At 46.1% G+C, this 26,752-nt stretch overlaps 1 protein-coding gene across 26 annotated transcripts in view; it reads left to right on the forward strand.

The window, feature by feature from the left end:
• The window catches only part of EPB41 (erythrocyte membrane protein band 4.1), an 80,916-nt gene extending 54,164 nt beyond the window's left edge, over positions 1–26,752 (forward strand). For 8 of the 26 annotated variants that reach the window (XM_083879250.1, XM_083879248.1, XM_083879238.1 and 5 more), the window contains 13 exons: positions 510–635; positions 3,448–3,653; positions 5,412–5,468; positions 5,587–5,631; positions 6,394–6,456; positions 9,451–9,630; positions 11,526–11,561; positions 20,597–21,070; positions 22,259–22,387; positions 23,480–23,581; positions 24,020–24,100; positions 25,592–25,693; positions 26,499–26,752. In XM_083879250.1, coding sequence (XP_083735376.1) covers positions 510–635; positions 3,448–3,653; positions 5,412–5,468; positions 5,587–5,631; positions 6,394–6,456; positions 9,451–9,630; positions 11,526–11,561; positions 20,597–21,070; positions 22,259–22,387; positions 23,480–23,581; positions 24,020–24,100; positions 25,592–25,690 — 1,598 coding nt within the window. In that variant the 3' untranslated portion in view covers positions 25,691–25,693; positions 26,499–26,752. The remainder of the gene's footprint in view (positions 1–509; positions 636–3,447; positions 3,654–5,411; positions 5,469–5,586; positions 5,632–6,393; positions 6,457–9,450; positions 9,631–11,525; positions 11,562–20,596; positions 21,071–22,258; positions 22,388–23,479; positions 23,582–24,019; positions 24,101–25,591; positions 25,694–26,498) is intronic. The other 18 variants (XM_083879253.1, XM_083879246.1, XM_083879257.1 and 15 more) reach the window with 15 other exon arrangements.

Consider the following 26,752-nt stretch of genomic DNA (forward strand, 5'->3'; position numbering starts at 1 on the left):
TTCCTGGAATTCTTGCTAATCAGCATCTTTTGGTGGGGAAAGCCTGATGCTGTAAAACCAGAAGGTGGGGAATTTCAGACACCAGGGTAGATTTGAAGTTAATCACTCAAGCACATTTAATTAAAGCTGCTAGATAGGTTTCTGTCTGGTTATGTTTTTCCTGGATTTTGCCAGCCAGCACCTGCCTTCCTCCAGACTCTGCAGGCAGAGCCCTTCCTAGTTCCACACTTGAGAGCTGTTCATGTGTCCCACGTCTCCTTTCCTGGGCAAGGAGCCCATAAAGCTTATTTTTGTGTTCTTTCCTCCTCTCATCCAGTACACTGTTGTGTCTGACAGCACTAGGAGGGCTGACACACAGTTCCATGGTGGAAAATGACTGTTGAGCTGCCTGCAAACCTCCTTGCTGTTCCCAGCTGCCAAGAAGGATCTCCTCACTCCTTGCTGTGGTGACCGTTGTGTGTCTGTGTGGGTTCCCCAGCCCCCATTAACACCTGCAAACCTTTTTCTAGCCAAACACACTCTTGAAACTTTTGAAATGAAAGCCATTGCAGAGGAGGAAGAGGAGGAGAAGTTAGAGGTGGTTAAGGTTCCTGTTGTCAAGCCAAAGTCAGCAGAGCTGGTGCAGCCGCGGTCAGGTACAGCTGCAGTGGTTGGTGGCAGTGGCTCCTGTGCTGTTGCTGCTGGGGTGAAGTGGTGCAGTGCTGTGATTACACAGAGGTTACACTGTGCATTACAGAGGTTACACTGGTTGTGGTGATGTTTGTTGGCACTATAATCACCCTGGCTTTGCCACGTGCTGCTTTTCAGGTGTGCTCTGGGTGCAGTGAGGGGGTGCCGTGCCCTGGCTGTGTGTGAAAATGAGTGTGCAGTGGCCTCTTAAAACTTTTCTCTTACTGTCCCTTCTTGTGAGGTTTGCTCCCCTGAGCTGTAGGAGCATGCAGTGCCTGGAAATCAGTTTCCTGGGACTGCTGGAGGTCACCTATATTCCACTTTATTTCTTCACTATGGAGCTGCTACTTGCCTGGTTGGGGAAGGATGTCAGAGCAGCATCAGTGCTGTGGACAGATTCATATTAACCATGACTAAAAGTAGAGTTGATGATTTGTTGCAGGAAGAGGAGATTGAAGCCATAGAGGCGGTAACTGGGAACTGTGTTTCCTTAGTTAGTATGAAAACCACTGGAGGATGGTCATGGCCCCGAGGTTGCCAGAGCTCCAGGAACATTTGGACAATGCTTTCAGGCACCAAGTGGGATTTTTGAGATGTCCTATGCAGGACCAGGACTCAGACTCTGTGGTCCTTGTGGGTCTCTTCCAACTCAGCAGATTCTGTGATTCTGTATTCCACAGGATGTAAGGCAGCAGATCAGACACCAGCTGGTGTCAGACCTGAGCACATCTGTCTCCTGCTGTAGCTGCCCTTTCTCATCCACCTCCTGCACTTATCCTCATCCTAGCTTTTCTGCTCCCAGTAGGGACTGTTGATGAGGTGATGGCCATGGTGATGGTGATCAGTCATAGAATTCTGGTATGGTTTGGTTTGGAAGGGACTTCAAAAATCATCCAGTTCCAACCTATGTTTAATATCTCAGTGCTTTTTACTGTGTTTAAATCATGTGTCAAAATAGCTAAAGGCAGTAAATCAGGAAAGTGTAACTAAAATACAGTTCTGGCAGCCCAGAACTCATTGTTGGATGGCACAGGAGAAGCTTGGTGTCTCTTACCATTTTTCCTGCATGTCTTGATGCTCTGGGACAGCAGCAAGAAAGATGGCCCTGCAGATTTACTGGTGGCAATATTTCCTTTGCTGCTTCCTCCTTAAGGTGGCATTTTAACACATCCATACTTTTTTAGCCAAACGTGATCTTGGCAGTATTGAGATAACCCTAATTGAAGAGGAGGAGGAGGAGGAGGAGGAAGAGAAAATGATGGTGGTGAGAGAACTAGAGCCGTTGCCGAAGGAGTCAGGTACCACTGCAATGACAGCTTTGCACTCCCAGCGTCCTCCTCATCCCAGCCATCCCTGCCATCTCACCTCTGTACAACCTTCCCAGTGGCTGTCATTGCTTCTGTGACATGAATACACTGGGACACAGCACCGATGTCCTTCAAAGAGGATAACACAGTGTCTGGGTCACAGAAATGAATTGCTGTGCTGAGGAGATGGGGAGAGTGGAGCTGGCAGCGGTGGGGTGGGTTTTAAGGTTGTTTACAACAGGATGTGGTGGCTGAGGTTTTATCTTGAAAGTGTAATTTCAATCTCTGGAAATTCAGAAATACAAAAAAAATCTTTTGCCTCTACCTTGTACATTTTTGGCCACACAGATACTTTATTTTCTCTATGTTTTATTAAGATACAGATGAGATGTTGTTACTTTTTGAGTACAACAGGAATTCTTACTAAGGAGTTACTTGAAATTACAATTTTTATTTTAACTGCAAATTTTCTAGGAGTGACTGGCTGGACATGAGTGACCTCATGTTGGATACACAGAATACACAGAATGATCCTGCAGCAAACTGTGATTTTGAGAATGTGAGACCATGTCAAAGATAGGATTTTATGCTACAGGGTATCTTTTTAGTGAAACATCCCTAAAAACCAGCATCAGGAGAACCAAATACCTTATTGTATCTCTAGGTACACACAGGAAATTAATTTGGGCTTGCTTTGTCACAGCTTTGGCTTGAATATTTCCTTGGGGTCAGGCAACTACCTGGCAAATCAGGAATTGAAAGAAAGGAGTAGGCAGTTGATTTCATGTGGACCTAGTGCTTGTATTTACAACTGTCATCCTCTGAAAAGATGATTATTGGCAGCATGCTGTTCATTTCTGCACTGTCACTGGCCTAGAGGTGCTGGGTATCTTCCCACTGTGCTGCCTTGAAGATACCCAGCTGGGACACACAGCCCAGCCTGCCTTGAAACCCGCCGGGAAGTTGCTGAGAAGTTTTCTAGAGCAATGCTTGTTGATTATTTTTTTGGGGTGGGGCAGAAAGCCTGTGTTTCTCTTCCAGAAGCCATCTGTTTCTGCTTGAGGAGATGCCCATGAGTAAAGAACTCCTCACGCTGTGTCTTTTCTAGTTGCATTGGAGTGGAGTCTGTGTCATTTGTGTGTGAAGGACCCAGAAATCCATGGCACAGTCAAAAATAGATTTGCCTTTCTGGTGTGGCTTCTCTGTAGAGTGCAAGCTTGCTTTTTGTAAACCATCTGGTGTGGGGTTTTATTTGATTTTATTTTAAACCATAAGGATAATAATCTCAACTCTCCTGTACTAAATGCACAAGCTGCTTTGCTCAGCATTTTTATTTCTTTTCCCTTTTCTTTCATCCTCCTCCTTCTCCCTTTCTTTTTAAACGACAGCACTGTAATTTGGAAAGACTTTGCCTAGTCCTTTGTAAAGTTACCTGCTCTGAACCGTGTCCCTGTCTGTCCGCCATCCTCAGCAGTGGCTGTGATAACCCCGGAGCGGAGTCCCCGGCCCACCTCAGCCCCAGCCATCGCCCAGAGCCACCCTGCAGAGCCAGCCCCAGCCAAGTCTGACCTGAAGGATGTGCCTACGTCTAAAGCAGGGAAGGAAACAGCAAAATCTGATGTGAGACGTGAGGAATTTTCCCCGGAGAAACCCAAGGAGCCAGTGGAGGCCTCAAGGGTAGGTCAGAGCGGAGTCTCTTGGGAAGAGCTGAGCTGCAGCATTGCTCAAGAAGTCACCCCGAAGCAGCAGCTCTGTCCTGGGAGATGAGGGCTTTATCCCTCTCCCTGGTGTTGGGTGGGAGCAAGGACAGGGGTCTGTGTGCCAGGGAAATCCCAGCCATGACATTCCAGGTGGAAGAAGGAGCTCCAGGGCAGCTGGGCTTTGGTGGTTGTAGTCAAAGCAACTGCAGCCTGCTGATAGATGGTTAAAAACACTGGCAAGAGCTGCACATGGTCGTGGAATCAGAGTTCAGAGCTCAACCGTGGCCAGGCTGTGCCCCCTGATTCCTGGTATGACAGCAGGGGGGAATTCAGTGAAATCAGTGATAACGGATCTGGTCTGCAGCCCAGCACTGGGATGTTTTTCACCTTGATAGGCTTTTGCTGGGAGAGCTGGTGATACAGTGCTGCAAACTGGACTAAAACTCTAATTGAAAATGGCACTGGTGAGACCTTGAGGAGTTTATTGTTTAAATTCAGTATTTTTAACCATCATTTGATCTTTCTACAAATGTTTGAGTTCTTTGCTGGGGTTGATACGTGTGTGCTGTTCTAATAAGTCAAATTAATGTGCAAAATTGTTGTTGATATTACAGTGTCCTTAATATTCATCAGGTCTTACTGACTTAGTGAAACTTCTAGTGGTGCGGCAGAAGTGTTTGCCTTGAGACAATTTTCACATTACTCAAAAATTCAGCTGTTCTCAGCATTGCTGATACCACGTAATTCTAAACATTTCACACAGTGGGTCTTGTGTGAGCATCTCCAGGGAAGATTCCTATTAATTAAGGTTTGGAGAGGGAGATGAAGAAAGGGCAGTTGCTTCAAAAAATTCCATGGCCTGCGTGAACAGTAATTTTTAAATGAAACTGCTGAAGGGAACTTCAGGCTGGCACTGTGAGGTGGGAATCAGAGCACAGAGATCCTGCCCTGCTGTTCTTGCCCAGCTGCTCCCCCTTTCTCATGTTACACAGAACGAAGAAATTTTACTTGGCCCATCTTACTTATTACAGTTTTTTTCCTAAATGCTTAAACATTGGATTTTTTTCCCCTTTAAATATAGATGTGGGCGGAAAATGTGGATTTGAATGTACCAAATTTACTGTTTCTCCAATGGAGCTGCAGCACTTCTTTTAACACCCTTTGATGGTTTTGCCTTCAGAGTACTTGGCAATCCAGTTTCCCTAGAATACTTTCCTTAGAGTGTTAAGACAATCTTGGCTCTCTACTCGCAGACAGGAAAGAACCTAATTTGTGATGTTAGGCTTGGTTTTGTAGCTGTGCCTCTTCTTACTGCCTCTGCCAACATAATACCTGTGATATAACCAATAATTTCTGTTTTTGGGAAGGTCTGTGTTAATTTGAGCATGTTGCTTTGTTTGAATATTCACTGGGAGATTTAGCTGCAAATGCCATTTGAAAACATTGCCTGGCCAAGCTAATGCAAGCGGGAAGCCCTTCTTCAGAAGCACTGGAGAGCACCGGTTTCAAATACAAATAATTCTCAACCTGGAGGAATTATTTAACGTGCTGTTGACTAACAGAGTGCTGGGGAGCTGCCGTGTCATTAACCCTGCCCAGGGCTGCATGTTGGTTTTTGCATGTTACCCCAGCACTTCAAAACCAACTTTATGCAGTTGTGTTTGGAAACTAAACGGTTTCTTGAAACAAATCTACTAACAAGAAATGTTTTTACCAATTTATTTCTTAAATGTAGGTGAGGAAAACACACATTGAGGTCACAGTCCCCACCACGAATGGTGCCCAGCCCCAGGTTTGTGTTAATAATTCAGTTTAGGTTGCTCACACTTTTTTTTTTCCCCCCAAGGTTCAACGTAGTTAAATGAACCAACAACTCTTTTTTTTTTTTTTTTTTTATCACTGCCCAACAGCAGCAGCCTGCAGAAAAAGAGGAAGAGCTGATAAGAATGAGGAAGGTTAGCCATTTTACCCTTTCACCAGCCAAATTTGCCATATCATTCATGCATCTGTAACCTGTTTAAAAAGACAGTGCTCCAATTTCTTCATGGGCTTTGGGTTGGGGTGTTGGTTTTCTTTCAAATCAAATACTACTTTCTGTCAAATACTTGATTTGGAAATTAATAGCTTTTTGTCCCATAGACAACCTGATTGCTGAAATTATGCATGCCGAATGTTCAAAAAAACCACATTTGGTTTGATTTATGAAATTTCTTTCCTGTAACAAATTTAGTTCAAAACTTAATGTAGCCTGCATTTTAGGAAATGCAAAACAAAAATCAGGACGAGGGGTTTTTGGTATTGATTAATAAGGGAACATCCGAGATGGGAAAGTGCATTTGCTGTGCCCATTGGGACCGCATAAAAGACCCCCCAGGCAGTGCAGCCTGGAGCTCAGGGGTGGGTCAGCATCTCTCAGGAATGTGGTGTGGTGACTGCTTGAGGCTTCCACAGAAAACCAGGAATTGTCTCTTTGTGGCTGGGCGCCAAGTTCCCCTGGGAGCTGTCTCTTTAAAGGGCTCATTGCATCTCCCCTTCTCCATGAGCCAGACCCCCATTCCCAGTGGGAATTCCTACCCCATGCTGCCACAGCGCTGCACTCCCCACCTTGAGTTAACTTTTTAATTTGCCGATTTATCGATCCAGCAAGACCAACGTTTTAATTTTTTGTGCCTTTTTTTTGTTTTGTTTTGTTTCCCCCTTTTCTTTCATTTTCACAGAAGAGATCAAAGAGGCTAGATGGTGAAAACATTTATATCAGGCATAGCAATTTAATGTTGGAGGTTTGTATGAACTTGAAGCTTTTTTTTGAGTTGCGTTTGCTAAACCTTCTGCGTCTGCGCTGAACTTCCTCTTCTGCTGCTGCCTTTGTTTTTGCATGCTCTTGCATGAAAGACCTTTTGATTTGATTTTTTTAATTATGCTTCTGCATGGTGACAGTAAACATGATGATGTGCAGGCCTTCTTCCTTCTTCCTCTTCTGACTTTCATTTTCTCATACCTCCCCAAAATACATGATTGGCAGTGCTCAGATCTGCTCTGGGACCTGCTGGCTCCTCAGAGGGTCATGGATTGTAGTGGGGGGCTTGTTGACCAGTTTTTCACTGCTTGAAACAAATTATTTTCTCCTGGGGGAAAAGCCAGTCTGTGAAAATAGAGAATTCAGGATAAGTTGCTGGTGAAACTGGGGCAGACTGCCTAGAGCAACTGTGGCTGCCCCATCCCTGGAAGTGTCCCAAGGCCAGGTTGGACAGGGTTTGGAGCAACCTGGGATAGTGGAAGGTGTCCCTGCCCAGGGCAGGGGGAGAATGAGATGGGCTTTAAGTTCCCTTCCACCCCAAACCATTCCAGGAGTCTGTGAAATTGTCACCTCTGTGGTGTCCAGGTCACCGCAATATCTATGTTGCTTCGGGCAGGAGGGATCCTTTTGGATGCTGCAGTGGTGTTTGCAGCTTTTCCATCCTCCTCCCAGCCCTTCCTGGCCTTGCAGCACTTCACCACTCTTGGGCCCCATCCTGCCTCAGTGCCAGGTCCCTGTGGATCTGATGGAGAGGCTCAGGGGTCACAGGTGGCTGCTCATCCTTCCGTGTAACAGCTCTTCCCTTTGGGTTTGGGAGTCCTTTCCACTTGGTTTCACCTAAGCTCAGTCTCAGAACAGACCATGCCAATCATATATTTTATTTTCTTTAATACACTCTGTTATGGAAGATGTTTTGTGGCTTCTGATACTCTGGTCCTGTGTTACGTGTTTCTACTCAAACTTGCAGCACCAGCAGCTTGTAGGGCTTCCCTGGTGGTATCTCTTGAAAGTGTGGTGTACTAAGTGCCTTCTCCTCATCAGAATCTTCAAAGTTGTTGGTTTTTTTGGTGGTGTTTTTGTTTTGTTTTGTTTTTGGTGTTTTTGTTTTTTTTTTTTTTTTTTTAATTTGTTTATTTGTTTGTTTGGTTTGGTTTTTGGTTTTTTGGGGGTTTTTTTGGGGTTTTTTTTTTGAGTGGGATTTTTTTTTTTGGGTTTTGACTGCTGCAACATAGAGCTTTGAGTCACAAGTGTAGCTTCTGCACATGAAAGGCAGAGTTTGGCCACTGCCAGAGCGCTCTGAAGTCCCTGCCTGTTGCTTTTTTCACCCAACTCAAACAGCTCCAATTCCCCAACCCTAAACAGAGCTTTGTCATTGCTTCTAACCTCTTTTTTCCCATCAGTGCAGTACTTGCCTCCAAGCCCTTTCCATCCCCACTCTCCTTCCCACAGTTCGGTTGCAGGTGCTCCAGCCCTTCTGTACAGCCGGGCTGACCCAGCAGCTCACCCCCTTTATTTTTTCAATCCGTGGACTTGGCAGATCAGATATTTTCCTGACAGACCTCACCCTCTTGAAGCTGCCTGTTGATTTTACTTGAAAGCCTTTTAACGCTCCACGTGCACCAGGTTCCTGCAGCAGGGGAAAATCAGGAGGAAAAGGGTGATGCTGGTTCCCAGACCTGGCTCCCCGTAGCTCCTCATGGCTTCGGGTCCTCTGCCAGCCCTGCCAAGCCCTGCTCCTGTGCAGTGCTGGAGAGCCAAGGTGGTTCCTCTCTCTCCTCTGAGCCAGGAGCAGCTGTGGGGTTTTTGGACCAGGCAGGGATTTACTCCAGAGTCCCCAGCAGATTCATTTATGATATTTTTTCCTACCTAACAGGCACTTGCCTTATACTTTCATCTAGGATCCAAAATCTGTTATTCTCCCTCCAGAACTGTGCCAGAATGAGTAAATACTGTTAAAGAGGTTTAGCCCTGTGGAGAGGGAGGGTGGCATGTCCTGGGTGAGCTGCAGGAATGCAGATTTTTGGGAGGGCCCTCTTTTAGGGATGCGTTTGCTGTCCCATCTTCTAAAATCGATGGGCTGAGTAACAACTAAAAGCACAAAAATAGTGAGATTTCCTGGTGATGCTTTTACTTGATTTCCCCCTTTCTTGCTGCTTTTTGGCTCTGTCCTGAAAAGTTGTTGTTTGGCTTATGCAAAAGCTTTCCTCTCTACAGCCTCTGTTTTGCTTGCAAGGGAGAACTATTTTTAACAAGCTGACTTGCCTTGAAGTCTGTGTGTTTATGCTGTAAACTGGCATCACAGAGTTAAAATCTGACTTTTTCCAGATGAAAATTTTTAACAGGAGTTTCTTGATTGATCCAGCGTAAAATGAATTTTCAGCTTGATTAAAAAAAAAATCATCTCATTTTTGTTTCTGAAGTCTAAAATCTCCTATGGTAGTTCCTGGAGGGATGAGATGAGAGGGAGGGGAAAAATGGTAATGGGGATATTCTGGAAGCAAAGATAATTTCTGCTGGGATAGAAGAGAAACAGGTATGAATAGAGTAAATAAAACTGGGAAAACATTTTCTTTATCATCAATTGTATTAATACCTTGAAATACTCAGGCTAGCAGAGGGAAAGGAAACCAAACCTACAAAATATAAAAATGTTAAATTAAATAACCCAAAGAAACATAGTCTGGCAACTTAAAAAATCCACTTTGGGGAAAATCCATAATATTCCAGCTCAGCTATCACCTGGTTTTGTGTGGCTTGAGATGAACCATGTCTTGCTGCAGGAGGACACCCCACTCCAGAGTTGCAGTTTATCCCAATTAATCAAAGAGGAGAGAAGACACTCCCTTTGTGTGTTTGCAGTGTGGGCACAGTTTGGGGAGTTGTCAGCAGCTCTGCTGAGTGCAGCTTTGCTAAGCACAGCTTAGGCAGTCCTGGGTCTCTCTGTGTCCCTTCACCTCTCCTGTCCTTTTGCTGATAGGATCTAGATAAGACCCAGGAAGAAATAAAGAAGCACCATGCCAACATCAGTGAGTTGAAGAAGAACTTCATGGAGTCCGTCCCGGAGCCTCGGCCGAGTGAGTGGGACAAACGTTTGTCCACCCACTCCCCGTTCCGCAGCCTCAACGTCAACGGGCAGATCCCCACGGGAGCGGATGGAGTGAGTACCTCAGCCTGGGCTGCTCCACGGGGCAGCACTGCAGCGTGGGGTTCAGCCCCCCTTAGCTGCTTCTTATTTTCAGTTTTAATAGTTAGTATTGACTTGTAAAATGTGGAATGTTCTCTGAGAGAGTCAAAGCTTTAGTCATAGTATCGTAAAAAATATGATTTTTTGGTAGAGAAGGATGTAAGAATTCCTTAACTGGGATTGATGCTGCTTTTCCTAGGGTTGCTGTCAGTGTGATGATAGAGAGCACTTCCCATGGCTGGTTTGGGGACTGGCTCATTCCTGAATCTCCCCAAAACGTGGGAAAAACCCTGACAAACCCAAAATCCTAAGACCTCAATTATTACTTCAAAGATAACATTGCAGATAACCCGGTGGAGAAGCACTGGGATGGGATGATTTTTCCAAAATCACTTTATTCTCCAGTTAATCTGGTATGTCATTGGATTTAGACTTGCATTAGGAACTCCAGGTGCTGATCTGCTCTGGAGGCTTCGAGAAGACTCTTCGAGTGGCCACAGCAAGGCCCATTGGGAATCTCCCTCCTTCCAGGAACTGTGTGTTAGTAACCACATACACTGACAGTTTCTCTTCTAGTTTCCTTAAAAAGGTAAAATTTCAAGGAAAAACCAGTCACCACCTGGTTTCTTCTTGGCTAACAGACACCTCTGTGTCATACTGGTGGTAACTGGTTCACATTTGGTAGAACTGTAGTTAGTGCCTGTGGTAATCAGTTTTTTAAGAAGTAAATGGAATTTTTAATTGGAACAGAAAAATTGCATCCTGACTGTTAGTAGTGGCAATTGAAGACCCTCCTGGTTGAAAGCCCAGTTTTTCCCCTTCCTTCCCACAGCCCTGCAGACAAACTAGTATTTCATGTTCAGACAAGGCAGATTCTTATTAATCAGGAAATAATCTTGCAGTGGATGGAGGGTTATTGTGACATGCGCAAGGGGTTTAACACCAAGTTTTCTACAGGCTGCTCAAATCTTGGAGTAAAGCCAGGACAGCTAAAGAGTTTTTTTTGTCTGCTAGAGAAATAAGATCCCCAAAATGAACTTAATTGGGGTTGGTTGTTACAGAATCTCAGAATGGTTTGGATTGGAAGGGAACTTAAACCCCATCCAGTGCCCCTCCTGCCATGGGCAGGGACACCTTCCGCTGTCCCAGGTTCCTCCAAGCCCCATCCAGACTGGCCTTGGACACTTCCAGGGATCCAGGGCAGCCACAGCTTCTCTGGGCAGCCTGTCATTGGGATTACCCTTTAACACACGGTTAGACTTTGTCCCCTGTGGCTGAGCCTTAGTGTAGATTCCCCAGGAGTGTGGGCAGCAGAGCTCTGCTCACAGCGCCCAGTGGGTTTTAGGATGTGGCTGGGACAGAACAGAGGCTCTCAGGCTCCACAGGTGCCGTTCAAGAATGTTATTCTTGGTTTTATGAAGAATTTCTTGCAAGGTGACCACACTGAGACCTTGGTGGGCTGCTGGATGGTGTGGGCTTGTCCCACCTAAGGCTGCAGTGGGTCTGCAGCGCTGCAGAATTGGTGTCAGCCCTGGATTTGCATTTCTGGAATTTCCTTCCTAATCTGGTCCTCTTTGAAGTGATTGCACTCTGAGGTGGCCATGTCCTGCTATGGACATCCAGAAATGCATCTTCCCCAGGCACTGACTGGGGGGAAAGCTTTCCCTCACCTGCATGTGTTGAAGGATCATAAATCAGATGGTAATTAAGGATGGTCAATCATGGTGCAAAGCCATTGCTTCTGTTCATGATGGTACCTTCGCCCTGCCTTAGCGGCCAAAGGGTTTTTTTGCCAGGGGCCACTTTTCTGCTATTCCTGTATGTTTTATGATGAGACAACTGAACCTTAACACGCTTTGTGTGTCCAGGTCAAGAAAGTCACTGTCCCATCTTCTGAGAGACAGGTTGGTGGGCTTGAGTTAAAGCTGCTGCTCTGATCTGTGCTTCTGAACCAGACTTGCTATTGCAATGGCACTGAGCAAAATCTCAACGGCAGCTGCTGGATAACATTTTTCTTTTGGCTACAAGAAGTAGTTTCATAACTCACAACCAGAGGACTTTGGCACTGCTGCAGCTTTTGCAGCTTTCAGTTTTTGTTTATTTTGGTGCATGGCTGATTTGAAAAAGCTGCATGACCAATATAACCGTGTATTTGGAGACAAAAGCAATTCTGGAAATTTAACTGTTCCCTGTTCTTTTTATGTTGTCTTTCTTTCCTTTTTATTTCTTTTTTTTTTTTTTTTTTTCTTGTTATTTTAACAATCATGTTACTCTTGCATTTTATATTTTCTTTTGCTGCCCAGTCTCCCAGCTACTTTCTCCCGAATTCTCACCACTTAGGGGTGTGCAAAGAACCAGTCCCCAAATACCGCACTGACCAGCGGAGGTTGGCTCAGCTGAGGGAGCTTAGAGCCAAGTTTTTCCTCTCCTAAGTACACTTGGGTTTGACCAGGGCTGGCAAGCTAAAGGGATGCAGAGTTACTGAACAGCAACATTCCCATAATCTTTCCTCCCTTCAGCAGAGGTGCTGAAGCCCTTGCATGGTTCTGTGTGCTGATTTACCCATTCTGGATTTTTATCCTTCTTTAGACTCCAGAAACAAAAATGTTAAAACACGGAGCAAAATTCCAGGAGTCTGCACTGCTCCTACTGCCACCCTGCCTGTTCCATGCTGGGATTTCTAAGATTTACAGTTTTTCACTTGTTCAATAGAATTTTCAAACCAATCGAAATTTTGATACTCTGACCAGAACTTTGGAAAAGCATTTTAAGTCTGCTCTGCAGCCTGGCTGTTCCGTGGGATTTTCCAAACTCTGGGTTTTAAGAGCACTGTAGATTAGGAAGTTATCAGAGACCACATTTTGTACTGCACCATTCCTGTTTCAAATGCCTCAAACTTTTTTCTCATCATTCCAGTTCCAGAACACTCTGGAAGGTTTTGGGCATGCACTTTTCTGGGAGGGCAGGCACCAAACATCCATGATCCTGATGCAGATGTCGATGAGCTCTGCAGAGAGAACATGGTTCTGTAGCTCCAGGGCTGGTGTGACCCAGGCCACCAGCGGCTCTGCTCCCCAGGGCAGTTTATTTTATTTTGAGAAGAGCTACCCTAATGCTTTGCACATCTCCAAGTGTCATTTTGGGCACTTTCCATCTGTCATTTTTGTTCATCTCTCTCTGTCTTTCTTGATCTTCTACCATGAAAGCAGAAACGGGAACGGCCTCTGTTAGTACAGGATGAAGACAAACTAAAAAAGCAGGAGATATCTACTGAGACAGCCTTTTCCCGGCCAGCAAGTGAAGCAGCTCTTCCAAAGGTTTCTATTGCAATCCCTGAAGACCAGAAATCACTCAAAAAGTGTCAGCTGTACGCTAGCATTTTTCCTTCTCCACGTATTCCCTTTATGATGTCCTTTCTCCTGGTCGTAGCACTGACTGTTTGGTGGCTGCTCTTTCTCTGAGTGGCAACAGGGTTGTGTTGAAACCTCAAGACCAAAGCTCCTGAATTTCTTGGCTGTAGTCTCTGCTGCATCTTCCTTGTCCTGGTCTTTGATCTCCGTAGTTGAATGTCCCAGGGAGGGACACCCTGTGACTGTCGTGTTAATCCCGCTCCGTGTCCTTGCGTGGCTGTGATGGGACCTGGCAGGAGTGGTCGTGGATTACCAGGTCCATTCTGAAGATTCCTATGGTGCAAAAGCAAATTCTTTTAACTGTGTTCCCAACTGCTGTGGGAGGGCAGATGGGGGGAGGAAATCATGGGAGGAGAGTATGATTTCCTAAGCTCCTGAAGACTTCCTGTAGGAATTGCTGGAGAATTGCTTTTAAGCTTGTTTTAAATGTAAGATATTTACAGGCTGAAGAACATTTGACACTGATCTAAAAGGGGCTTTACAGGAATCTGCTGAGTCACAGAATCCTGGAATGGTTTGGGGTTGGAAGGGCCCATAAAGATCATCTCATTCCACCCCCTGCTGTGGGCAGGGAACCTTCCCCTGGACCAGGTTGTTCAAAGTCACGTCCAGTGTGGCCTTGAACAATTCCAGGCATGGGGAGCCCAAGCCTTTGTGAGCAACAAGAACACTGGAATCTAATCCATAACCCCTCAATTTCTAGGAAACTCAAGATTGGCATTTAAATAAAAAGTGCTGCTGTTCTTGGTAATAACTTAGGGACAGGGTCACCTTTTCATTTCCTGGTCAGAGCAGCCTCTGACAAAGTATCCCAGGCTCTTTCTCCTCCCCTGTTCTCATATCCAAGAAAATACGTAGTGTCATAGGAGAAAACCCATTGCAAGGAGATATTTATTGTAAACATAGATGAATAATTTTTTCGGAATCTGATGGTCTTGGTGCACTTGGGATGTGTTTTATTAATTTGTGTGGAACTAACTGATGCATGTTTACTCAGGTCACAGAGATGGAGTTACCTGGTGTATGAGCATTCCCTCTGTTGGCTTGTTGACTTGGCCACATCAGGACACACTTCTAATGTTAAAGCCCTCAGTTGTTTTTGGCTTCTTTAACCACACTGTTGCATGCTGGTTGTTGTTTATTGCCTACAATGTAAGTGTCTGGATGATGCTCCCATTTATCCAAGTTATTCTGGCTGAACTGTGCAGGCTCCAGCTGAGCTGGGCTGAGTAGAGCTGGTTTGTGAGCTGGAGAGAAGGTGGGACTTTGTGTCTAAGGGGTTTCTTTTCTGTAAATAGTAACAGTGGAGCTGAGCTGAGCCCTCCCAAAGGAGCTGAGCTCCTTTCAGCACTAATCCGTGTTCTCCTGTGTCCACTGGAGGACTGGGCTGGACACAGTCACTCTGAGAACACCCCCAGTGTCACCAGTGGTGGCAGCTGCTCCAGCAGCATGGAAAAGAAAGGAGCAGGCCTTTATTACATGGACTAAAATGTGTGGATATGTATACATACCTGTATTTATAACCCTCTCTAGATCTCTATCTGTGTAAACAGTGTTACTTAGGAAGCTAGCAGATAAGCTTGAAGGCATAAGGCAAAAATGGCATGTGCTGTCTGGTCTGAGGGTCCGTGGGGTGTAATGGACCACTCGAGCCACCTCTTGCTCTCAATGTACAGGTTGAGGTTTTAAATGCTGTCTCAGAAACTTAGGTTGCTAGTGAAACCCTTTGTTTTAATCCCCCAGGAACCTTTCCAATTCCTCTTGTAACCTGCTCCGATTTGTTCACCAGTTTGTGCCTTTGGGACTTTGTTTTGTGAGGATGCTGATTTTTCATTGGAAGATATTCCCTTTTTAATACACTGCCTTTAATACAGTCTTCCACCTTTGGCACTAGGAAGAGTAGAAGTCTGAGGGTTGTTGTCATCCAGGCGTGGACTGGTGTGAAAGGAGGGTATGTCCCTGAATCCTTGGAGCATCCCTTGGAATGCACTTGGACACCAGCCTGTTTGGTGTAGAGTTTAGGAGGACCGAGGTGGGCCCTGGAGAGGAGAGGAGAGGGAGGATGCCGGGCCATGTGCTGTGCAGGAAATGCAGGATGGAAGAAGTCAGGATACTTTGTGGTTGGCATTCCTTGCCTTGTCTCCTTCCCAATATTAGTAACAGTTGTGAGAAGAACAGGGATTGTTTGTTCTCCCCACCCTGGCATGGAGAGGAAGGAAACAGAAGTTGTTTGGATCTCTCTGTCCATTTTCTGTCCATATTTCCTGGAGATTGAGCACACAGGTGCTCCTTCCCAAAGCCATTGCTCAGGATTGCTGCTTGGGATGCTGTGGTGAGCACTGCTGACTGTACTGCATTTTTGATCCAGTGACAAGAACTTGGAAGCCCCACTGGGGGTTTTGGCAAAGCCATGGTTTCTGTAGCTCTGTCACCTATTTCCAAAGGATCTGAAATCTAAACCTTTTTGCCCATAACAACCTTAGACCAGAGTGCTCAGGGTGTCTCATCCCAGCAGGATAAGAGATGGGCTATGTCACTTTTGCTCAGTTCTGTAACTCTTTAGTTCAAACTGTCTCTTTTTCTCTCTTTTTTAATCTTGAGTTAAGGCTGGTTGTCATCAGCGAAAGACCTTGGCAACTTTACACTCTGAGAACACTAAGGAACATTTTTGGGATTATATACCAATTATCATTGCAGAATATAAAGAAATTGAACAAATGCTTTCTATTTCTCTGGCAGTTCAGAGGCCAGTTATCCATATCCATCCAGTTAAATATGATCCCTCCTGACAGAAGAAACCTGTAACTTACCAGGAACAGAAACCTCACCTGTCCAACTCCTGGGATGTGCCCGCTGGGCTACAGCCCCTTTCCCAGTCACTCCTCTGCTTTTTTCCCGTTTGCTTGTGATGCAAAGGGAGTGACAGTTCATGGCAATCCACATAAGGTCTCATTCCTGCACATTCTGTGTCCCATTTGTGCACATTCCGTATCTTTTACACCTTGGTGCTGTGGTTTCCCCCTTTTCCCGCGATGTCTGCACAGGATGAGCACCGGGAGGAGGATGATGTGCTGTCATCCCTGTACACAGGGAGAGCTGATTGTCTCTAGTGCTGTTTAAGGGCTGAGATCTCAGGGGATCTATAAAGGAACCAATACATGTTCTTTGCTCCTATTTTCCTCAGGAACAAACTTGCTGAGAACACCAGCCACTCCTGGCTGCCTGCCCCGACACCGGCACCACTGACAGGGATTTACACACCCTGTTCAGCCTGGCTGGTGTGGTGCCAGGCTATGAGTGATGGAGAGCTGAGTTACCCCTCCTGCAGGGCAGCTGCAAACGTCTGCAGCGTGTTACCTCATCCAGCTTGGCGTGAGAAATCCTGTTTTTCAATGTGACCTGCTGCAGAAAATGGTATTCTGTTGACTGGTGACAGAGGCAGGATAGCTCTGCCAGCAGTTCTGCCCAGTGTTTTGTGGTGTGGTCACTCAGCTCTTTGATGCTCATGTGTGGGATCCCGTTGGGAGCTGTTGAGGGTTCAGTGCTTCCCATTGCAGTATTGATGGTTGGCTCCACACTTACTTCCTGAATCTCCTTACCTGGATTCCAGCTCAGAGAACACCACCTAAAACACACGGGAGTTTGTTGTGCTTTCTTACTTTAGGAAAAGATGGACACCAGTATTTTGAAGCAGCAGATGTGCCAGAGGCAATAGCTTGGAACTCAGATTCACCTCTGAGGCTGCACTGGGTCTTGGGCTCTGTGTGTGGTGATACTTGAGGTCTTCATTGCTGTAAAACAACATCCCTTTTTTCTTTTTCAACTGCTAAAAGGAAGCAGATAAATGAGGGTGTTGACTGCCTCTCCTCCCACGTCCTGCCTCACTTGGTGGTGATGGAAGGTGGGGACCCTCCATGGGCAGCTCAGTCAGGGCAGTTCAGCCAAGACTGGCTCCCCTCTCCTGTGCTTTGTCCAGGAACTAGTGATGACCCTGAAGAGTAGGTATTCCATATCTCCCTACTATCCTGAAATAACCTGGAGAAGTGGATTTCCTCAGCACCAAGGGAAGTAGTTTGTGTGTGGAGGAATGAGGCTTGGCTGTACCACTGGCTCCTGGGAAGGTTAACACAGAATCATGAAATATCTTGAGTTGGAAGGGATCTGTAAGGATTACCAAGTCCAGATCCTAATGGCTATGGGCAAAGTCATTCATTTCACATCAGTGTCAGTAATTTGTCACTCTGAGAATTGTTCCACTGGTTCATTGGACCTTCTGTTTTCCTTGTCATGACTTGATGGTACCTGTTCTGGCCTACAGGATGAGGGGGGAAGATTTCTGGATAATTTCAGCCCAAAAAAGGGTTATGGATTCATGCAGAAACTCCTTGGTCTGCACTTATTAGTGGGTGACACTGGAGAACATGGCAGAGGTGGTTCCTATTGTGTCTCTGTTTGCATCTGTTGTGGTTTATGGGGCTAGAGGGAAGGACTGGCCTTGGTTTGGGCCCCTTTGGGATCTCTTTGCAATGGTAGACAGTCTATTGTTGGACCAGTCTGTGGGGACTAGAAACACTTTATTTTTTACCTAAAATGCTCTCTTTTGGAACACTTCTTTGGTTTTGTATTTTTTCTCAGATTTTTCTTTGTAAATATGTACATTTATCCATTAATAAATGTTATTGCAAATCAGATCTTTCTTTCCACTGCTTATTAACCAAAAAAGCTTTTACCTTAAGGCAAAGCAGTTCTGTAAGGCAGTGGTGGATACTGTAAAATAAGGATTTTTGTTTTCTGCTTTATAATACTTTTTACCCAAGTGCTTTGCCAGCTGTGAGATTGAGCATCAGTTGATCTGGGAGCGCTCTCTGGTGAGTGTGGTTTGCTGCAAAGTAACATCATCTCCTTGTGCATCCCTAGACATTCACTCCGAGCCTGTGAGCTTCTGTGGGTCCTTGTTTGGGGATAACCTAATAACAGCGTCAACAATTCCACTGCTGTGCTGGAAAAGAGCAGGACTAGGAAGTGTTAACCAGCTGGGCGTCCTAGCATTTCATGTGGTGATTGTAGGGAGTTACTGTGCACTATTACTTGGTGATTTTAGCAATTTTTATTAAATAGTAACTGGCAGTTGACATAATTTTAGCAGTCCTTAAGTTTTCTGCGGGATAGTAGTCTGGTTTGGGGTGGGAATAATGAAATATTCAACAGAGAGAGGCAGTAGCATGAAAAAAAATCCAGTCTGACAGCACAGGGAAGCTGGGTCGTACAAATACATCTGATCCAAAACAGCAGGGTCTTGAAAAAGTGCAGACAAACCAGTTTATACAAAACTATTTTGTGAGAAAAATAAATCCTTTTGGTCACTGGTATCAAATATGAAATTAAGCCTGTTATTAATTTATCCCCAGTCTGAATTATTGTGTGTCACTTCATTGCAATGCTTCAGCTGTATCTTCAGGGGCACAGAGATTTGTATTTCAAGGGTGGTGCTTTAGTTGCATTCATATCTGGATCAGTTTGTTTCTTCTGAGTCATTGCATCCTGTCCTGTATTTAATTTAGTCTGTGTTTGACTGCTTTGTGCTTGATTTAGACCTCACTGGTTTAGGGCTGGAAATGAGTCGTTGGCAGTCCAGGCACCTGTCAGGTTTCCTGGGTCTCAAGGTGAGCTTGGAACTCTGCAAATCTGAGCCCTAAACGTGGGGATGCTTTGGCATTTGCAATTTAAAACAAATCTTGATAAGATCAGAATTTGTAACAGATGCTGAAATTCCTACCAGAGTTTTACATAGATAACCTTATCTAGAAACAAATACCTTCCCATTAGTTTATCTTATGAGTGGGGTAGGAAGGCAAGGCAAAAAGTGCTTCTGATCAGTTGATCTTATCAGGATTTCATTCTGTCTTTCCAGCTTGCATGTTGCTTCTGCACTTGGCTCTACAGGTGACCAGGATACCACAGCACTGGCTCCATTCCAGCTCTCCTCCATTCCTTAATAAGTCATATGAGATACTTCCAAAATGCAAATTGCTTTACCTGTCTGGAAAGGGAACTGGGAGGTTGTTTTGACTGTATACAGATTTTTGCCTCTTCAATGCATCAGTGTTTGCGTAGCTGCCTAATCTTCTTTGTTTTATCTGTGATTCTTCTCTTGGCTGAGTAGTGCCCCAGCTCTTATGTAAGGAAATCTCACTCCAAGACATGTTCCGTTAAACCCCAGAAGATGAGCTGTGTCTTCTCAAGGTCCCATGAATAATTTGCAAGGTTTAGCATCTGTAATTAAGGGAAGGTTAGGATATTGGCAGTATATAAATTCAAATTTTAAACCAATAAGACATGACTGTAACACAGCTAATAACCCCATTCATGTTCTGTTTTGTGGAATATTGCAATGTAGGATCTTGTATTAGGATATAGAATATCCTGAGTGGGAATGGGCCCACAGGAATCATCCAGTCCAGGCCCTGGTCCTGCCCAGAGCCCCCAACAGTCCCAGCCTGGGCAGTGCCTGAACCCTCTGGGGGAAGAGCCTTTCCCTGCTCTGCAGCCTCAGCCTGCCCTGGCCCAGCTCCAGGAGCAGAGATTGGAGCTGCCCTTCAGGAGGAAGCTGCAAACTGCCTTGAGGTGTCCCCTTAAGTATTCCATTGGAGAAACACGTGGAAGTGGGTTTGGATCAGAAATAACCTTCCCCTGTGAGGAGAAATAACCTATTCCCTCCACTCCTATTAAATGCATTTTGCTGAGCAATATCCCAACAACTTAAGAGAAGCACAAGAGGCTGGAAATTTTAATAAATAGAAATCTAACAGCTAACCTATCTGCAACAAAGAAGCAGAGAACTGAAAAATACCCATGAGAAAAGGGGGAAGAGTAATTTCTTGAAATTTTACTAAGAAAAGCATCTATTTGTTCCTACATACAGTGGCTCCTGCTCTTTCCCCACCATTGAGCTGTGCCATGAGAGGAGGTCAGTCGAAGTGAAAGCCTCTGGGGTATAAAAAATGAATCATACCAAGTAACCCACAGGCTTCAGGCCTCACATTTTAAGCACAAATTACAGGTTTTTTTTGATTGCCGAGGGAATCTTGTTAGAAAGTGAGACAGAAGTTTCAAGGAGTTAAAGCAGAATTGGGATAGTTTTGGAGTAGTGGGTGGGTTTTATTGGCCATGGAAGTTTTGGATGTGCACGAGTCCCCACTTGATACACTGAAATTATTCCAAACTGAGCAAAAAGTGCTTAGCAGTGGCTCTTCCTCTAGGTGCAGAGAGTTGTTTTCATGTTAATTCCTTAAAACTTAGGAGAGTGGATTATTAATGTACCAGGAGGGCTGTGTCAGTAAATGCACTGGGTGCAGCACAGAGGTTTTCCAGTGCCCAGGCCCACTGTTGCATGTGCTACTGGAGATGTGATATATGATAAGAACCTGATGTTTTGCCTTGTTTCCTTTTGACCTCCTGCTCTCCTTAACTCCCTGCTCTCCTTTTCTCTCTCTCTCCCTGGCCTTTTTTGTGTATCCATTTCTTTTTAGAAAATGAGTGACTTTCTCTCCCAAGAGGATGCTGTGGCTGCAGTGGCAGAGTGGAGCAGTTTTAACACTGGCTTTTCGTGGGAGGGCTCAAAGCAGTCGGTAGTTTTTAGTAAGACTCCAGTGCCACCCACCTCACAACCTTCTCCCAGCTGGCACTTGGGTGCTTGCTCCCTGAGCAGCGAGGAGGAGCAGGAGGAGGAGGAGGAGCAGGAGGAGGCGGTGCCCAGCCGCTCCACCAGCGAGGAGGACCCGACATGTGGAGAGGGGGTTTGTGCGGATGTGGAGAAGGACTCTGAGCTCTCTGAGCCAGAGCCCCCCTCCAGCCCTGCTGCACGCCCTCGGCAGCCCTGGGGAGGAGAGGAGGAGGAGGTGGCAGAGGATGGTGAAGACAGCTTTGCCTTTAGAAAGCCACATGGCGAGTGTCCCAGTCCAGATGCTCCTAACGGGCTGCCCGAGCTCATTTGCTGCTTCCAGGTAGTTGAGCCCAGCTCCTGCACCCCACACCTGGCTGCCTTTGGAGGGGAGCACTGCAGCAAGCAGATGCCACAGACCTGCAGAGGAGTTGGGTTTGCTTGGCTTGGACTCATGCTTGGAGCTAATGAGCTGGTGAATCTCCCTCAATAAGTGCAATAAGCCCCTCTCAGTTTATCTTTGAATTAAATATGAACCACTGTTAATTTGTATTAAATACAAGTCACTCTCAATTTATCTTTGCATGAAATACAATCTCTGCAGTGCAATGCCCTTTTCTCTTCTTGGATTGAAGCATCCTGTGGTATTCCCACAAAAAGGCAATATTTAGGCTCAAAAAACATGTAATTTTAGCTCCTTAAGGATTTTGCTGGCTCTAGCTGGACGGTGACTGACCCTCAGCACAGCAGAGCAAATTTGAGGTGCTGTCCAGTGTGTCCCTTTGTGCTTCCCACTGCGGGAGGGATTTTTTGCCTGCTCCAGTGCTCTTGCTTTTAGTTCCATAGATGCCTGTTCCCTGCTAATGATGACGGTGGCGTCTGGCAGGGTTGGTGATGGTGGCAGAAATGGAGCCCTCTGGGAAGGCACTGGCTCTGAACTCACTCTGTCTTCTTGTGGATAATCATCAGGTGGTGGAACAGCTGATTTCTCTCCACCCTTATTTTTCTTTCTGTTTTATCTGACATTGATTTAATAAAAGTGTAAGATCTGATGAGGATTTTTAACAAGGCAGTGTTGCTCTTGAGGTCAGGATAAAGGTGCTCAACTGTGATCAAGTCTTTGTGTGCCCAGGGTTGGTGTTAACCCTGACACTGGCATCAGCAGGTGATGAGGGTCATCTCCTGGCAGCTGGCAATGAGCTTCTGGTAATTAGAAAGTTAAGAAGCAGTGGAGACAGCATTTATGATGTTGTGGCACACCCGTTAAACCCTTAATGTCTGGTTTGGGCTGAGCAGAGTCCACAGTGGGGAGAAGGGCTGGAGGATTTTGCTGCCTGTCTAATCCTCACGCCTGATCTCTGCCCTCGGAGCAGTGTGTTGTTCCAGAGACTTAAACCCAAAGATTTCCAGGCTGACCTTGGTTCCCACAGTGCTTTTATCAGATCAGTGTCAGAACACTTGCCAGCAGCCCAGTCAGGATGTGAAGGTGGGAACTGAGTGTTTACGAGATGTTTTTAACCCTATCTCACAGCCCCCGCTAGTGAAGACACAGACTGTCACCATCTCTGACATGTCCAGCAACGTCAAAAGTGAAATTCCCACAAAAGAAGTCCCTATTGTCCACACGGAGACAAAGACCATCACTTACGAAGCTGCACAGGTAAGGTGTGTTCTGATAAATTTCCTAGGGGCTTAGTTAAACCCAAATAAAACATCCTTAATGTATTGGAGATTATGGAGCCTCTGTTGGCTTGGCTTTACCATCGCTGTGGTTGGCAGCACCAGCCCATGCACTGCTGTTGCAGTGAAGAGGCTGTGGGATGTTGTTATGGATGCAGCAATCTCATGATTGTATAATTTGGGATTCCTAAGGAATGCTGTGGCTGCTCAGCGTCGTCTCAACTGCAGCATCAGAGAGATCAATCAGACAGTGGTGGTGAGGTGAGCCTTGCTCTGGCTTTCAGCAGGTGTGTAGGTGAATAGAGTTTTGCTCTAAGTGGAAATGGAAAAGTGATCTCCAGGGCTGAGGTCAGTTGGCCATGTGTGCACAGGGTGTGGTGTACCATGAGATCTCTTCCAGAGTGTGGAAAATGGTCCCACCTTGTGGTAATTCCTGATACTGTCCCAGTGCAGAGCAAGGACACTGCCCAGTGGGGACATGGACAGTGTGGCCAGGGTGAGCTGGCCAGGATGACTTAGTTTGGGATTTTTGGCAGACCTTGAGTGGTCGAGTCAGGCAGGATGAGATCCAAGAACCAGGTCTAAGAGTTATTCTTATTTCAGCAGATGTCTGGATGCTCTTTGCTTCTGTAGAGCATAAAGTGAGGGATGCGCAAGGTGTTGTCAGGAGAGAGGAAGGGTGACAAGTACTTTCTGAATCAGATTGTGCTCTTGGCTTTGTTGATCTCTATGGATACAGGCAGGTGGAATTTGGGATTGGAGTCTGCCTTGGTCTCCTGTCGTGGTTCAGGCATGGATGGTATGACCAGCACTGTGGCGCCAGCAGCGTACTCAGATTTGGGTCTGAGTGGTGGCACAGATCCTCCCTGAAGGATCTGTGCTTTTACAGCCCTGAACTACAGGGACTTTGAGCTTTCCAAGACCTGCCCAGCTCTTGTGCACCTAGGCACAGGTTGATTTGTTTTCTCTGGTGGTCCACGGTGGAGCTGCTGTCCTCAGATTGTCCTCTGTCTGTCTCTGGTGATGTGGAGCCCCTGCTCAGGGACTGATGGCCTGTTCTTGTGTCCCACAGACAGATGGTGGCAATGGGGATTCAGACTCCGGCATCCTGCTGACTGCCCAGACCATCACTTCAGAAACCACCAGCAGCACCACCACCACCCAGATCACCAAGGTAACACCAGGGAGGACCACAAAATACCAATTTAAACAGTCTGATGGAGAGATGGGCAGGGATGAATGAGAGGGAAGAAAAGTTTGTGGAAGGTCCTTTCAAATACATGATTAGTACCTGGAGCAAAGCACAGGGGGTTCAGTTTTGCCTGTTAAATCTGTGGATTGTGTATTAATTGCAGCACAGTGTGGACATGGACTCTTGACTGTCCTGTGGGACAGCAAGAAGAGCTGTACTGTGAGGAAAATCTCAGCTATAAAAATAACTGTTTGACAGTTTTTCCTTGAGCAGCAGCAGTTTCCCCCGTGACTCTGATGCCGGGTACAACGGCACTATTTGGTGACACTATTTTTGGATTCTGTCTTTAGACAGGCAGCCCCAGCGAGCTCAAACTCCTCTGCACTTCTACACTAACAGCAGCTTTTCCTTCTGTCCTAGACTGTGAAAGGTGGCATTTCAGAGACACGGATTGAGAAGAGGATTGTCATCACAGGAGATGCAGATGTAGACCATGACCAGGTAGGAGTGTGGATATGATCCAGAAGAGTTTCCCAGAGCTGGCAAAAATCAGTCAGGCTTCCTGTTCAAAGAGTGTCACCAAAAAATGACCCAGGGAAATTTTACTGGGGTAGAGATAGAACTTCATATTCTTATAAATTGTGGCTGCTCCATCCCTCTAAATGTTCAAGACCAGGTTGGACAGGGCTTAAAGCAATCTGGTCTAGAGGAAGATGTCCCTGCTGATGGCAGGGGTGGAATGGGATGAGTTTTAGTTCCATTTCCAATCGAAGTATTCCATGATTCTCTATCAGTAATAAACTCCTTTTTGACATTATGCAGCTGAGCCAGGAAAGCTGAATTCTATTCTGAAACTGATGTTGGCAGCAAAGTTTTGATTCCAGAATTGGACAGTTGTAGGCTTTTAAAAAAATCCATTAAAAAGTGAAATACAAGTTTTCCTTGACATCTGGCTGATCTGCATTCATTTTCACATAACTTTGAAGCACTATTGCTACTCTATAGTGCCAGCAGTAATTTCAGAGCACTCAGCACCTGCATTACATCTCTTTGGCTTTATATGAAACCTTTCTGATGACTCAGCCTCATTGGCCTCTTGCATATGTTGGAAGTGATGATTTTGTCATCAGAGAATTATACTTTGAATTTAAATTTAGTCACAAGTATTGTGGGAGTGGAAAATACTCTTTTGACAAGATCGAGTTTATTTAAACTCCAACAGAAAATGTCTGAGATGTCTGAAATGTGCCCATCACATGTGCAGGAAGAATAAGCAGGTTATGCTTAATTGCTCTCATCCATCTTCTGTCATGGGGCAGTGGAGAGATGGGGGGTATTCTTCAAATAGTGCTCTTCCTTTCAGAGGTAATGTAATAACACCAGGAGTCACCAAAGTGTGTGGCTGAAGTCCTGGGGACAGTGTTCTGCACCACAATTTAAGACCTAAAACAATTAGAATAGAGACAATAGAGAGATTCCAGAGGAGGCTGTGGAGATGGTGAAGGAACAGGAGGGGCCCTGCAGGGGGTGGCTGAGGGTACTTGGTGTGTCCAGGGGGAGCAGAGGGCCTTGAGGGCAGAGCTCAGCAGGGGCTGCAGCTCCTCCCAGGGAGCAGCTCCAGTCTCTCTTCCCTGTGAGAGAGGAGGTTTAGGCTGCAGAACAGGGGAAGGCTCTTCCCCCAGAGGGTTCAGGCACTGCCCAGGCTCCCCAGGGAATGGGCACAGCCCCGAGGCTGCCACAGCTCCAGGAGCCTTTGGAGACCACTGCCAGGGATGCCCAGGGGGGATTGTTGGGGGGGTCTGGGCAGGGCCTGGACTGCACTGCATGATTGGGTGGGTCCCTCCCAACTTAGGATATTCTCTAATTGTATCAAGTGCATCCACTTTTCTTTTTTACTCCCTGGAGTCAGAAGAAGGTTCTTGTGCCCTTGGGGATGGTGGGTGCCCTGCTCTGGCACAGTCTAACCCGTGTTCTCCCTTGGCTGTCCTGCAGGTCCTGGCACAGGCAATCAAGGCAGCCAAGGAGCAGCACCCAGACATGTCGGTGACCAAAGTCGTTGTGCACCAGGAAACAGAGATCGCAGAGGAGTAGGCTGTGAGTACAGAGACCACCTCGGGTCGGGGCAGGGGGTGTTTGATCCCTGTGCACAGATCTGGGTAGACAGGGTCAGAGTTGAAGTAAAATGATCATTGTTCTCTGCCACATTCTGCTCAGGCTGTTACTGTTAGATCCAGGGAGGGTGAGGAGGCAGTCACAGACAGACTAATCCTGTGGAAATGAGCCCAAATGGGTTAAAAGCTTCACAGCTCCTGCCATGAGGCTACTTTGCCTTCCCAAACGTCTGTGACATGCTGGGAGCACATGGAGCAGCTGTAGGTGCCACATAGACCCCTGCCCACATCAGTGCCCAGTAAGCCTTGAGCTGGACCCCAAGCTTGCCTGGAAATCCATTTTCTGCATTTTTTATAAGTTTGGGAAGGAGCTGCTAGAGGAATCGAGGAGCTCTGGCTGTGCCTCAGTGCTTTAAAGCCCATCCAGTGCCTCCACTGTCCCAGGCTGCTCCAAGCCCCATCCAGCCTGGCTGTGGACACTTCCAAGGATCCAGGGGCAGCCACAGCTACTCTGAGCACCCTGTGCCAAGGCCTCACCGCCCTCAGAGGGAACAATTTCTTCCCAACATCCCATCTAACTGTGCTCTCTGGCATCCTTGTCCTGTTAATCCTGGCCCCTGTGCAAAGTCCCTCTCCAGGTCTCCTGGAGCCCCTTTAGGCCCTTCTCACCTGCCATTGGTGGTGACTCACCTGAATTCAGTTCCCATCCACTTCAGGGAGGCAGATTCCTGTCTCTTCCAGCACACTGCTGTTGGTAGCTGTGACTTACCCTCTTCCTCTCTTGCCAGGAAACGTTCCTGCCTGGGACAACACCAGGAAAAAGAAACCCAGCAAAACTACCAAGAAACTACCTGGAGCACACAGACCTCGGATTTCAGACTTGACACTCAGAGACATTCATATCATTTATTAAGAGTTGTGCTTTGACATTTTACTTGGGATTTTTCCAGACTCCACTGGATCCTATTGGATTTAGGCTTTTGTTTTGTTGTTGGTTTTTTTATATCTATTGTGACAGAAATATGCCATATTTCTAACTGTA

Source organism: Zosterops lateralis (assembly GCF_965231275.1).
Source record: "Zosterops lateralis genome assembly, chromosome: 28".
Taxonomy (NCBI): domain Eukaryota; kingdom Metazoa; phylum Chordata; class Aves; order Passeriformes; family Zosteropidae; genus Zosterops; species Zosterops lateralis.